The 14272-nt window shown below is 39.8% G+C and overlaps 1 protein-coding gene across 1 annotated transcript in view; it reads right to left on the reverse strand.

Annotated features, from left to right (window-relative positions):
- Nucleotides 1–4373: 4373 nt before the first annotated feature.
- BEND4 (BEN domain containing 4) overlaps nt 4374–14272 on the reverse strand; it is a gene marked incomplete at its 5' end in the record, with an annotated part of 20972 nt that continues 11073 nt past the window's right edge. The window contains 3 exons of the mRNA XM_008939370.1: nt 4374–4862; nt 7994–8234; nt 12135–12226. Coding sequence (XP_008937618.1) covers nt 4645–4862; nt 7994–8234; nt 12135–12226 — 551 coding nt within the window. The remainder of the gene's footprint in view (nt 4863–7993; nt 8235–12134; nt 12227–14272) is intronic.

Here is a 14272-nt window from a genome sequence, read left to right on the forward strand (position 1 = left end):
TTTCTCCCCGACCCCATGGACCTATTCCTTACCCCTTCTCTTTGCCTGTCCAGCCCCAGTCACTACCTTTCATGCTTATCAGCTTCTTACAGACTCCACTGTTAGACCTAATCTCTCTGGGGACCTTCCAAGCTTCAAAAACCCAGTTGCTGCTTCTGGTTCTTTCTTTACCTACATGCCCTGGTGGTTTCCTGCCTGTAGTGCCCCATCACCCCATCTGTTTCCCCATAGCCCAGCCCCATTCACTCCTGCCTCTGGATCTACCCTCTGACATTTGAAATCATTGCCCGAAGTCTGGGAAGTCAGAGCTTTCCAACAAGAAGTTATTTTTGTAGAGTGTTGGCATGTGTTTTTTAGCCTGCATTTTCTCCTGACCACCTGAAATTATTTTGGTGAGGGTTTCGCTAATAAGGGTGTTCACTAATGAGGATTTTCACAAAAAATACAGTATGCAGAAGCCCTGACCTAGAAAATACCAGCCCAGCCCCAGTTAGTTTTGCAACATTACATGCACCTGAAAGTGTTGCTTTCTAGTGGAAATATCTGGGAACTGTTTGCACTGGATGACCTCAGCTTGGGGTCAGGCCTGTCTTGCTCTGCAGCTTGCCAGAAGGGCTTTGCTGTGGTCAGTGTTTGTCACTGTAATTCCTTTACAAATTATTTGGAGCTGGGATTTTTCTAAAGCATTTAAGAGAACAGGAGACATTCAGCCATCACTGAATTTTGAATTAAAATGGGATTTAAACTTCACCACTTGAAAATCCAGGTCTTAAGATTGCAGATGGGTACTTTTTCTGAGCGATCTTTCTATCTAACCAGCACTTAACTTCAAAATATAACCACCTAGATTTAAAAGTTTCTGTTATATTCATACTTGAATTCTTCATAACCTTTCACTGCACTTGCCAGTGCTTCATACCAAACAAGCATTTAAAGCAAAAGAAAACCCTCTAGAATTTTATATAAATCTAAGTCTAAAACTTTTAATATGTACTTATAGTGAGAACCAGCTGTAACGGCTGTCGCACCGACACAATGCCTACAGAGAAAGAGGGAGGCAGGTTAACCAGGGACTAACTTTTATTGTGCATTTTTATGCAACAGAACAAATGGAACTGGAGGTATGTAGTAATAAACAAATATTCAAATTAGAATTAACACCTGAAATAGTAAACTGTAGGTAACAAATGTCTTTATAATTAAAAAATATTGACTGTTTAAAAAATTCTCTAAGCTTTTATATTCTTTAAAAGAAATGTGTGTTGCCACATAGAAAACAATTCACACATCCTATAGAAATTGTCACAAAACCCTTACTAATCTATATTACACTATGCACTTTTTTTTGTACAATATATGTTTAAAGGTCTATCCCTAATCTGTACTTACTCTACACAGTACAATCATCATTAGAAAGTATTCATAGAATTAACTACACCATAACAATAAAAATAGCTGGATTAATGGTTTTTTAATCACAGTTTCTCCACAAATATTTGTCATAGAAAATATAGCAAAGGCATGTTGGCACAGATGGGTGTGCGGTACCGCTACACAAAGTTTGAGAGAAGGCAGATACATAAATGACAGTAAGATTAAAGAGTATGGAAGAGTAAGACAACAATCTCTATCCTCCTGGGACTTTCTGGAGTGACATGATAGATAGCGGTTCCCTTCTGTTGCGAGCCTGCTGTCTACATGCAGAGCTGGGAAGGGCTGTGCTGGCTTACAAAGCACGCTGCTTAAATACAGATACCTCGCTCTGCAAGAGCTTCTGTGCTATCTATTTCAGGTCCCGTGGTCTTATACCCAACATCTTGTGGATATTCAGACACCTCAATGTGTATGAATTTATAATACCTCATTAACAATTTAATTGGAATAAGCTGTTGTGAAAGGTTTCGGTTTTTGGTTTTTGTTTTTGTTTTTTTTTTGTTTTTTTTTTTAAATGAAATCAGTTAAGTAGTTATGATGGCAACTAGAGACAAACGAGAAAACTTGTTGTACTTTGTTATTTTAAAACCAAACATGAACCAAATACCATGAGCTGGGGTCTGCTAATGCCTGTCTGTGACTACGATTCATGTCACTGGCCAGTGCACGCAGTAGCACTGGAACTGTAGAGGAGAGTAGAACTGTAAAGAAAGGTCCAAACCTGAAAAGATATTTCTAGTGGCAAATTGGCTTTTGGGATGAAACTCCACATTTGGTTTTTTTGCACAATATGAGAACAGAGGATTGAGAATGGTTCGAGGACACTGGCTACATTTTTTTACTCCAAAAATAAAGCTAGGCTTACTAGTTATTTCAGTGTATCTTCAGGTTAAGTGAGAGAGGTCTGTCCAGTCCAGTAGTTCTGTGAGTGTTAAAAATGAAGCGATCCTATTTTTCACCTCCTACAGTTAAACATTTGAAAGGAAACCATCACAATGTTTACAAAAATACAGCGTGATACAAATTGTCATGGACAAATTTACAGTATAATGTTGACTCACACGTTCTGACATGTTTTACCAAGTAGTTCTGGCAAGTGTCACCACATTAAACATAGACCAGCAAGACTTACACCAGCTGAGCAATGTAACATCTTCTATTACAGTTCTTTTAAATAAAGTTGTAAGTTCAACACGGAAAAGCTACTATAAGATATCAGTACTGTGACATTTCTGTACACCGAGTTTCTCCTCCAGAGGCCACCATGCACCACTGACCGCTCAAAGAAGGTCACCTCCTGCCTGTAGCGAGGGATGCTGTCCCAAACCCCTTTGCCTGGTGAGATCCAGTGAGATTAAACTGCTCCTTCACTTTTAGAAAATAAGTGAGTTATTCTAAGGCAAGTGAGTACCTTTCAGCCTTTTAAAATCACCAAAAATAAAATGAATCAGGATGTAATTGGACATTTAAGGGCCTAAAGCATATCCTGGCTAAGTGAGGTCCCATCTACAGTGGTGCATGGTGGAGCCTGTGTCCCGAGATGCCCTGTGGGGTGGCCACAAGAACCTGGTCCCAACCACAGGCAAGGAGAGAGATAGTGGGAAGAAATGATCATGTGGGTGAGCTGATTGTTGAGACCGCTCAGTCCTCCATCCACGGTCAGGATGGAGCTAGTGGAGCACTTCAACCCAGAGGGCCCTTCCTGATCTTTGAGGAAGGGGTGGGGTGCCTCCTGCCCTGCCTCCCACATGGGCAGAAGGCCAGGAAGGAGAGGAGAAGGGTAAAAGGAGCAAGTAGTAGCTTCTTCTGTAGCTTGCACAAGGGCAGATAGGAAAGCTGGGGAGCATGAGAGATGCGTTCAGGAGAGTCAACGTTGATGAGGTAGCACTAAGGATGGTCAAAAGCAAAGTGAACGTTCTTTCCAAACACCAGTTCCCTGTACCTGCCAGTGGTGAAATGTTGCCTCAAGGAGAGCTGGTTCAGGCTGTGAAGGATGCCAGCGCTGGCCTGAGTGACTGGACAAAGATAAGGAGATGGGAACACCCTGACATGAAAAGGGAAGGGTATAGTTTCTTTGGCATTGCATATTTCTGAAGTGCATCAATTTGTAGGGACAACGGACTCCTAAGCCTTTCAAGGTTTTCAGTGGAATTTTTTTTTTAAAGTTGATATCTGCTTCCAATGTTGCATGCCATTGTGAATTCTGCTCTAGCAGAGCTATTTTCTTACTGCTCTTAGTCTGGACCCCATGTTTACCTAAAAAGAAGGTTCAACTAGGCTTTTACTTAACAAAGCCCTCCCTGAATGCAACACTGAGCATCTGACTGTTAGGTCCAGCACATTTCCTCATCTATTTCAAGGAATGGATAAAAACCACAAATGAAAGCAAAACCAAGAAAAGACAATTTAAAGCCTTTAAAACTACATTATATGGCTACAGAACAGCAGCAAAGCAAAACCTGTCTTCTGAAGTGGCAATTTGTTTTTAGCAATCTTGTTTTAATGAAAACTGCCATGATCAGCTCTAATCCCCCTGAAATCTAGATAACTATAGTGTCTATCTAATACACAAAGCAATTTTTATGTACTAGAAGTACCTGTTGTTGTTCTGGGTCTTTGAAGGATTCTGCTGTTGATGAGTGTTGCTGTTCTACCTGGAAAGCTTAATTTCCTGGCAGAGTTGGCTAAAGGAAGTCCCTGAATTTTCCATCTTGTGTAGTATTTTAAGGTAGCATTTACATTATTTTCTGTTAGGAAATGGGAGATCACTTGTTTTTGGTGGTGTTGTAAGCCAGCAGACTTGTTCTTACATCTCCTACTCAGGGAAAGTGAATAGTATCCAGATGTTCTGGGTCAAGACCTGGGCTTGTTATCAATAGGCAGATAGGACAGTCGCTGCTATTCCTTTCGACATTAGGTTTTTAAAGGACCCTTTCCACTAGAATTAGATGAAATGAGCTGCAATTTCCCTTTGAGGGTGCTATGAAGGATTTGAAAATAATAGGCACTGAGAAATTCCATAAAGCAGGTCTTGAAATTTGATTTCTTTCTGTTAAGTGGGAAATGGTAGGATGGAGAAGCTGAAAGGTATGCGGTATGCTTTCAAACATGCTTTGGACTCCTAAATGACAGCAGGGTAAGTATGCTTAACAAATAGTCTCTCCTAAATTAAACGGTTGCTACTGTTGTGTGAGGTTCCTCTCACTGGCATCAATCGCCAGATCCATCTTGCATACCTCTATTGAAGACCTCATCCTGTGACCCTGGATGGTCAGTCCCTTCGTAATACGAGTTCCCGTTGTGCAGGAAAGTCCCCACGGCGCGCCCCTGACGAGCATGTCCCACCGCGTCGCTGAACACCTTGTTTATTTGCTCTTCGGATGGCATCCACCAGTCTGGGTTGGAAGTACAGTGCATCCTAATGAACTCTGCAGGAAAACAGGCAAGGATAAAAAAAAACCAACTTGTCTTTGCAGGACCCGTTATCACCCAGGCATCAAAAGCTCGTGGGAAATAAGAAAAGGGGCATTACTGCTCTACTTTAGCAGAAGTAAAGCCTTATGGGGGATGCCATGATAATGCCACTTGGACCTGTTTTATTTCCACACAAGTGTGTTTCTCCACATGCAGTGTGTGTTGTTATACCTGATCTAATTATGTGACACGTGGGACCTGGAGATAAAATCCCTTCTTGCGGGAATAAAAAGAACTAATTTGAAGTGATGGTTGTGATTCGGTGTGTGCAGTAGATGTGAAAGGCAAAATGAACTGGGAAGTGTTTCGTTTGAAACCTGTTCTCTATTTATACCTGAAGGTGATTACTCTCATAGATCTTTATGATCTCCCTCTGCTGGCTGCTTCAACATCTGCAGGCTGCAGCAGCCCACGGCCTGCTTGAAAATGTCACTACCATTATTTCAGTTTGGTGCTCCTTTCTATTTCGAGTATCTTTCATTTTAAGTCCCGCTCTTTCCATCTTCCTAAATGCAACACCTATTTTTCAGAGACTAAATTGGCCTTGGCAATAGCTAAATGAGATGAGAGGGCTAGTTTGAGGAGCCTTGCAATAGTTCTCAACGCAGGAGAAAATGAATTGGACTGCATGTAATTTGGCTGTTTAAGTAGCTGCTGCTTTCACATACAGCTATTTGTATGTGATGATTATGTTTTTTTATAATTTTTCAGATTCTTTGACATGTAATATGCTAAACTTGCAGAAAGCACTTCACCAATTCTGTAGCTGTAACTGCTAGACATAGCTCAAATAGGTGTATTTGGGCTTTGAAACAGACAAATACGATTTTAAACGTGAGGGCACCTTATTAGATATATTGGATACACTGTACCTCATATGGAAACTAAGCTTCTTATTTATTCTGTAACGTTAGTTATTCCCTCATGCAGTATTGTGTGTCCCAGGATATTTTTAAATTCTATTTTCTATTGTTGACAAGCCAACAGCACAGTAAGTGGTGCAAGGTAACTTCATTACTGTCACCACATCTCAGGACCAGGGAATGCTGTGCTTTTACATGAGTTCCCATGCCTGTGAGGTATCTCATCTGTTGGACAATTAGGACGTGATTTTTTGCATAGCTCCTCCATCAGTGTGTCTGCAAAAGTGATAGCTATCTGGGTTTAAAATTCATTTCCCTGGAAATCCACAAAGGTAACAGTAATTCCTACCTAGTTATGTTCACGTGGGGCTCTACAGACTGCTGTTTTTCTCAGAGAAATGGTTACTATGTAAAGGACTAATACTATAATTTAAGCATGCCAAGCTGTTTTAAAGCTGGTTCCAGACATCAGCCAGTTGTAGGAATATATTAAAAACATTTATAGAGGTTTAAACTACTCTGAGTGCAGAGAGAGAAGCCGTTTGTACTCCTGCTCTGGGGGGGAAGGCATAATTGGATATGCTGAGAATTAGTCAGCATATCCAATTGTTACCTTGGCTTGCAAATGGCAAGAGCCAGTGGCCAACTCTTGGCACTGGAGAAAGCTGTCATGTTCCCACCCATGAAAGCCTAAAGGAAGAACTGTCTACTCTTGCTTCCTTAACTGGTCTTTGATACTAAATGTTTTGGCTTCCTCTTCAAGCTTCTGGAAATTAAGGAAATTGGCCTTTCTCTTTTTCCCAGGGAGTGCTCCACATGTTCTAAATGTCCAGGACCCCACAGAAGAGAGTGGCCATAAGCAAAAGTCCATCTACAGATGGGTTTATTGTTAGTCTTGGTGGTAGGCAAGGGGAAGAAAAAGGTATTAACACTCTGCTTGTGCATAAATTATTAGGTGAAATTTAATCATTTAGTAAATGGTTAATGCACTTGTATTCAGCCTCCAGTTTCTAGGAGAATTTATGGGAGCCTGAATCTTGCTCCAGACCTCTGTGTAGCATGGTGTGCAGTGGATGTGCCCTTCTATTAAGCTTTGAGAGAGTATAAGGTCTTGGGGAGTATCACATAAGAGATTAACAGGTTCCTTTGTAGTCAAACCAGCCAAATTAGGCAAAGAGGCTCTTAATGTAAAATCTGAATTCATCACCTGGTTACATCAATATACCCCAACTACAAGTCTTATCTACTTGGCCTTGTTGGGTTCTTCTGCCCTAGATGGGAAGAGGTTCCGTTTGATGTATATAACCACTCTGGACTCTAGTTGAGTGACTAAAGGTGTTTTTATCACTGACTGACCAAAGTATAACTTTCTGCACCGCTGTGATCAGTAAAACATTCTTGAAGTCAGTTCAAACAAAATTTCATATATGTGCTCACACCCTAGTATGAAGTTGACTATGAGTTAACTAAAGAAATGATAAGCATCTGCATTTATAGAATGCAGATGCTGATACTGCAAACATTTTAATTTGAGTTTTAAAAAGTCCTGTTGTGTATGTTTTGTTATAAAGCCCAGTACTGGGCATTTTGAAGAATTTTAGGAGATCAAAATATGAACAGCCACAACAGATAACTCTTCTCAATCCAGTACTCCAAAAAAGAATTTAGATCCTTGACAACATATTTGTATACACTCTGTACGCAATTAACCTGTAGATGTTCTTGGCCCTACCAAAGGTTCAAACCTATTCTGAAAATTGGGTAGCTTTTAACTCCAATGATGCACTCAAACCTTGAGCGCTATATGCTTACCACACTACATATTACTGTTTCTTTGGTTAATTTTGCTGCCTGTCAGTGTTAAAGAATGCCCTGTTAGTTTATTATAAAAGACTGTAATCAGGGTTGTCTGATTCTCCTTCTTTGCTGTTTCAGATATATCAGTGTCACATGCACTTATTTTTGTCTCCTCTCAGATAAGCAGCCCCATTTTTTCCTAATCAAAAAAACCCACCAAACACATATATAACACATACATACGTACATGTATGTGTGTATAAAAAAGAAAAAAAAGAAGAGTCAGGGGGTTTCTGTCTGCTTGTCACCCGTCTATGAAACCCCTTCTAGTTCTGCAACTGTTAGCCAAATGCTTCTACGGAGGCAGAGCCAATGTGGTGAAATGAGATCACATATGGTGGACACTGAGCGAAAAGATGCAGTACCTCTGAGACATGTTACTTTTACTGGATCCAGAGGACGTCTTTCAGGACCTGTCTCTCCTGACTGCACTGACCTTTTCCTTTTCCCAAGGCCGCATGAGTACTTAAGCTCATCGGTTGTGAAAACAAATCTGATGAGATAGCGAAGGAGCCGTCGTCCGTCTTTCTTGGAAGAATTTACAGCCTCATCCCACTGTTTACTAGTGATGTAGACTGGGTAGTTGTTCAGCAACTGCTTGCTCCCCTGAAAAAGTGAAATATTTCCATTGCTTATTTTACAAGGCAAATAAATAAAGATGTCAGTTCAATAAAAAAAGACTCCTTTTAACTAGCTGCGATGCTGACAGCAAAACACATCCTGAAGTGAACAAGTCATTGCTCTTACTCAGAATGAGTATTTTTAAAGTTACATTTCCACGTTCTAGACTTTGGCGAGGCAAAAGGAAAAAGGAATATGTTTTGAGAGGTGGCTATTGACAATTTCCACCTTAACAAGCAGGGTAAAAAGAGTTAACAATCAGTGTCTGGTTATACTATATAAAGTATAAGCTATCTTCTTAATCTGTAAAAATGCATAAAAAGGGTCTTTGAACAGTGTGATCAAATGGATCCCTTCATCACAGCTGACAGTTTATTTCAGAGGTGACTCTTTCAGTCTATTTTTATAATAAATTTATTACTTCCATAGAACACACCTGAAACCTGACAGCAGTTATGTTCCTGTGAAAAATGTAAAGAAAATAAATAAAGGAACTATGAAAACTAAAAGCTTCATTATTATTAATGAATGCCATATTAACTCAAATTATAGCTTTACAGAAATGCCACCATGTCAGCTGGAAAGAAATTTTGCTTTTAACCTTCATAATTCGTGTACATCAATATTCCAACAGTAAATGAATGCTGTGGGACTAATTATGGGGATTCTTGTAATCCACACAACATTTATAAGCCCTCTTTAGTCAATTGTACCTAAATTGTATTTAATTCTTGTTGCCCATAAAATGCTATAGTTTAGGATTACCCAATTAATGTAAGATGGGACTGTTAATATACTTGAAATAATTGCAGTACACAAAGAAACCCAAATCACACACTCCTAGAGAATCATTTACTTTTACAGCTACGCCTCTTTATTAAAACACATAAATCTGCAGGCCCAATTAGTAAAATCTCTTATAGCCCCCAGCTTAGACAGGAGCTCACAGTGAACTAGAGAAACAAGGGTCTAATGCCACATCTGCTGCACTTGGGGGCAACTGCTGCAACGGACTCCTCACCACTTCCAGATCTTTGACATCTGAAAAGTACTTTAAGGATTCCCCTTGCCTCCTTTCATATATTAGTTACAGCACCTTGGGAGCATCTATCTTTGTTTTCATCAGGTATTTGCTCTCAATTTTTTTGCAAGTTTCCATGAATAGAGGGAAGGTTGAATTTAGTTAAGATCATGACGAGGGGGTCATCAGGGAATCTATGATTTAGGTACCACCACCTCCCAGGTGGGCTGGCCTCACTGGGAGCTGGGCCTGTGTGACTGTCTGCTACTTGTTTGCCTCAGTGCAACCTGCTGGCAAAGACAGCTACAAGCAAATGCAAAACTCCACAAGAGAAGACAAAATATAAAGGAAGAAATGGGCTTTGTTTGTCTGGGTGACCTCTCCCCTTCTCCAAAAACATCTCTTCATCCCCCTGTAGATTGCAAATCCAAGCTTCTAATCCCAAAGAGAAAAACCCTTTACCTGTAGTCCAACTCTGTTATCATTTGAGACTTTCTCTTTGTTTCCTCTACACTTGTTTCCTCCCACTACTGCAAAAGGGTAGAGTCCTCCTGCTCCACTCATGAAACAAGAAGCTGCCCTAATTTCTGCCAGGCTCATGCACCTCTGGGAAGCCAGTAATAGGTCTGAGGAACTCTGCCATGGAAATAACCTTTCCCTCCATCCAGTCCAGCTCCTCATCCCCTGCCACCAGAGTGAAGGGGATGGGGAAGGAGGAAGAGGAAGGGGGCAGCATGGAAAGCTCTTTGGGGGTATTATACTCCTATGTTGAAGCAATTGTGACCAATCCATCTCAGGGGGAGCTGACACTAATCTCTTCTTAGTTTGTTCCACCATAGAGGTAATAATACAGAGGACCACCTGATCCCCATGTTCACATTTTTTTTCAGCAGCTAGCTCCACATCCTTTTTATATAAAGTGAATTATTTTCCTACCTTAGATTTCTGAAACCTATTTTTTTTTTTTTCTATTAATAAAACTGTAGTGAAGCCAGGACCTTTCTTGCTGATACCAGTGCTAAGTACAAGCCGCAGCTACCTCTGTAGGCACTGCCTTGCTTTTAAGTGCTGGCAGGCAGGAGCAATGCAATGCAAGCTTGTATTGGTACAGTGTAAGGCTCCAGACTTGCTCATGCGTGTTAGGAATGGCTGCACATATGTGGCTCTGCTGAGCAGCAAGCCATCTTAGAAGCTACCTCTGGTTTAAATGTATTGCACGGATGGAAATATGGTGCAGATAGGCCCAGCAACTAAATTTAATGACAGCTCACATTACTATTAACTGTGGAGAAGGTAATATATTTTGAGCGATTTCCTCAGCCTCAATTTTATTTTACTTCTCTCTTATTGCCCCTGAAATTTAGGATATTTTTCCTCATTCTCCTCCAAAGGCATGATATAGCGTTATGCTACTGTATTAAACAATTACTGGGTTCCTGCTACAGATACACTTTCATTACTTTCTCTGAAAATAAAGCACTTCTGGGCAAAGGATTCTTGGTAAACGTATGATGCAGTTTGGTGTGTCCAGCAGTCATTGAACTAAGACAAACAGAAAACCTTGCAGAAATTAAATAAGCAGACCCTGAAGAAAGAACCAAAATACAAATGCATTCATGCTTGTATTTGTACATGATTAAGCTTATGAATAAAAGATTAGCATCTATGTGTTTAATTGAATAAAAAATTCTGTCACATCATGACAAGCTATTCCATGTGGGACAGAACAGACTCAGTTTTTACTCTGCTTAAAATTTTTAGTTAAGCAAAAGGGCACTAAAAAAAGGAAAATGAATGCTTGGAATGTATTTGAGTGATAATAGCTAATGATGTATACAAATATAAACATATATCTTTGAATATATCATTTTGCACAGGATAAAACTGAATGGAAGAGGAAAGTGATGCACACCCCGAACTGCTGCAAAACATCTCTACTGAAACTACGGGAAGTTAGACTACATGGGGCTTCCACTACATATCATTTATGTGCAAAGGGAGGTCAGACCAGACCCAACTCTTCCTTCTTCTGCTTGCCTGAATAACTGGTAGTGATGTGTATATACCACATGTAAGAAAACATACATAACAAGAGCCTCAGATACAGACAGTTTAAATTATAAAAGTCTCAACAAAACCACTTTGTTTGAGGCAAGCCTGGATAGAAACACACTGGAGCAAAATTAACGTGAGCTACACTGGAGCTGACAGGTAAATCTATACATCTAACTTCTAGAGAAGGGGAGGACTTAAATTTCCTGCTTTTTCACTGCAGCACTTCTAAATAGAACATAATTACAAAAATCCCCAAACTCCATATCAAGTATTAAATTGTCAACACTCAACATTTTGTTTGGGATGCTTTCTGAAAAGCAAGAGCACTCCAAAGACTTGCAGAAGTCTATATTTGGGTCTGTCTGCAAAACGAAGGAAACGCGTATTTTAGCATTAACTATCTCAGGGCTGCACTGGAGCTGCACCAACTCCATACCCGTGGCTGTGTCCACACACACAACACGGGCTGCAGCCCTTGTGCACCAGCAGGCTAGCCCCAGCCTAAATTCTACTCACAAAAGTGACATTTCTGAGTAAAGGTGAGAGAAAAAATTACTCAAAACAAGGCAAGTGCAGCTGATGCTGATGGAGTGAGTTATATATTGCTCAGAAAAGTCATCTTAGATTATACTAGTGATGAGTTTTCTCCATTTGGAGAATTACTGTATCTAAGAATGACAGTTTAGTAATAGATTTTACATATTTTTTACTACTAAATATATTCTATCAGCACCTCTTGATTTATGTGCCTACATCATTCCAGCAAACTGTCAAACAAAGAGATGTAGCTTGTCTTGACTGTATACTACCTCAGTCGGATGGTCTGTTGGCTGTGGTACCATAAGCTGGTTGTGATGCTGAAGTACAGTCTTCAAATAATCTAAAACAGTCTGGCAGGGCACTGCATGAAACAAATTGCAATTACTGTACATAAGCTATCTAGCACAAAAGAGAACAACAACAATAAATCAAGAAGTGTTCTTCAGGATCTGGTTTGTACGTCCGTGAGACTTATTTCAAATAGGAAATACTTCTCATTTTGATTTGTGCAGACATTTCACTCAGCAAGTATATGACAGATGTTGTATTTCCTATGCTGAGATCTGTGACATTGCTTTTATTTTCTGCCCACTAGTTCTCAAATTTATTTTTTTTTTCCTAGTTTGAAATTATAATTATTACAAATACAAATCAGGTCAACAGCAATACTAAGAAGAAAAATCTGTAAATACTGTAAACAGCCCAAACCATACAAAGGAAAAAACATTCTTGGTCCTAAATCATGCACTGATTAACATGTAAATATGCTCAAATGCTTTTGAAACTATGGTCTGATTAACTATAGAGAACAGACTTAATGATTCATATACTTTAATTTCTTTCCCCTCCCTCCTCCCATATTTGTTATAAAACTAGGTGTTAGGCAAATTGCTTTATTTCTCTTTCATCCATTCCCATCACTCTCATCCATTTCAGTGGTGGTCCGAACATCCTATTCCCTTCTGCTGAGGTGATAGGTTAATTAGGGATGATTCAATTATAGGTCTCTCTTAAGCAGATGCTACCACATCCCTGATTAACTCTGGAGTATTTCTGAGATACAGTGCTTTTCTCCTGAGCCTGAAACACTGTAGGAAAATTAAACAGATATTAAACCAACATTATGACTGACTTGTGCAAGAATAAATAAGCAGCATTTTTAAGGCACCTTATCACTCTCATACTGCGTTTGGTTTGTTTTTGTAAAATACTCAGAGATAATCTTAGCTTCTGTTAAAAATCTATAAAAAATATTTCAGTGTTCCTTTTTTTTTTTTAAAAAAAAATTATTTCTTGGCATTCAGCCTTTACACCTGGAAGAACGTGGTGTTCTGGGCTTTGTCTTAAGCTGGCAATCTGAAAGCAAGCACTGAAATCACCGAGAATGTCTCAAGGTAGGATTTACAGGTAATTTGCAGTCCTTGCTGGATGCTCACACTGTGCAGCAACTGTGCCCCTGACTAGGCAGAGAGGGTGCAGAACACCTTTACCCTGTGCAAACCAGACTCTTTACTAAGGGCTAAGCAGCGTTACATCCAGCAGTCTGCATACAGAAGTCATACAAAGTGTCTGATATGAATAATAAATTCCTATGTCATTTCACCCCATGCTGTCTTCTCTGTAAAGATAACCCATCAGTGTATTTACTCCTGTTTAATTTGATATATCAGACTTTGCCATAGGAGGTTAAGAGGTCATGCATTAGGCAAAAGTTAGCATTCCAAGGGACTTGTACCTGTTTAGTTTCTCCTGTGACTTCAGTGCTTATTGCTAGACCAGGGCAGTGTCTCTGTAATGTAGCTGCTATGTAGTGACACTGCCATAAGAGCAGGAGAGCCTGGATGCCTTTTTTTTTTTTTTTTTTTTTGAGGAAAAAAGCAATTTTAAGTGTCAACGGATGGTTTCAGAAAATGTTTCAATTCTGAAAAAGTCAGAAGGACAGTCAAGCTTAAGTCCCCCCAACATGTTCTGTGGCCTTCCTGTAATGAGAGCAGTGTATTTAGCATATAGCAGCAATCAAAAAATTCAATACAAGTTCTTATGTGGAATAAAGAAGAAAAATAACCATAGGTATTATTTTAGTACGCTGGATGTTCCTAAGAAAGTGTGGCAAGAAAAGGATTTGGCTTTTCCCTCCATTTTTATATACAGGAAAGTGTATGTGGGAAATAGATTCTTTTTTTTTCCCATGTGAATGGGAAGAAGGATAAGATTGTATTTTGAGACCCTTTTCTTAAATACTCTGTGTTTGCTGTCTGGCATGCTCAAAATGAAGAATTAAGCAGGGACAGCCATGCACAGATTACTCTCTGAATAAGTAGGTGTCCAAGAAAGACGCACAAGGATCATGAAGGATTGCTGCCTCAGGAACCCTGGGACAAGCTCAGCAAAACCTCCCATCCTGCTG

The sequence above is a fragment of the Merops nubicus genome, unplaced genomic scaffold, assembly GCF_000691845.1.
Source record: "Merops nubicus isolate BGI_N331 unplaced genomic scaffold, ASM69184v1 scaffold35584, whole genome shotgun sequence".
NCBI lineage: Eukaryota > Metazoa > Chordata > Aves > Coraciiformes > Meropidae > Merops > Merops nubicus.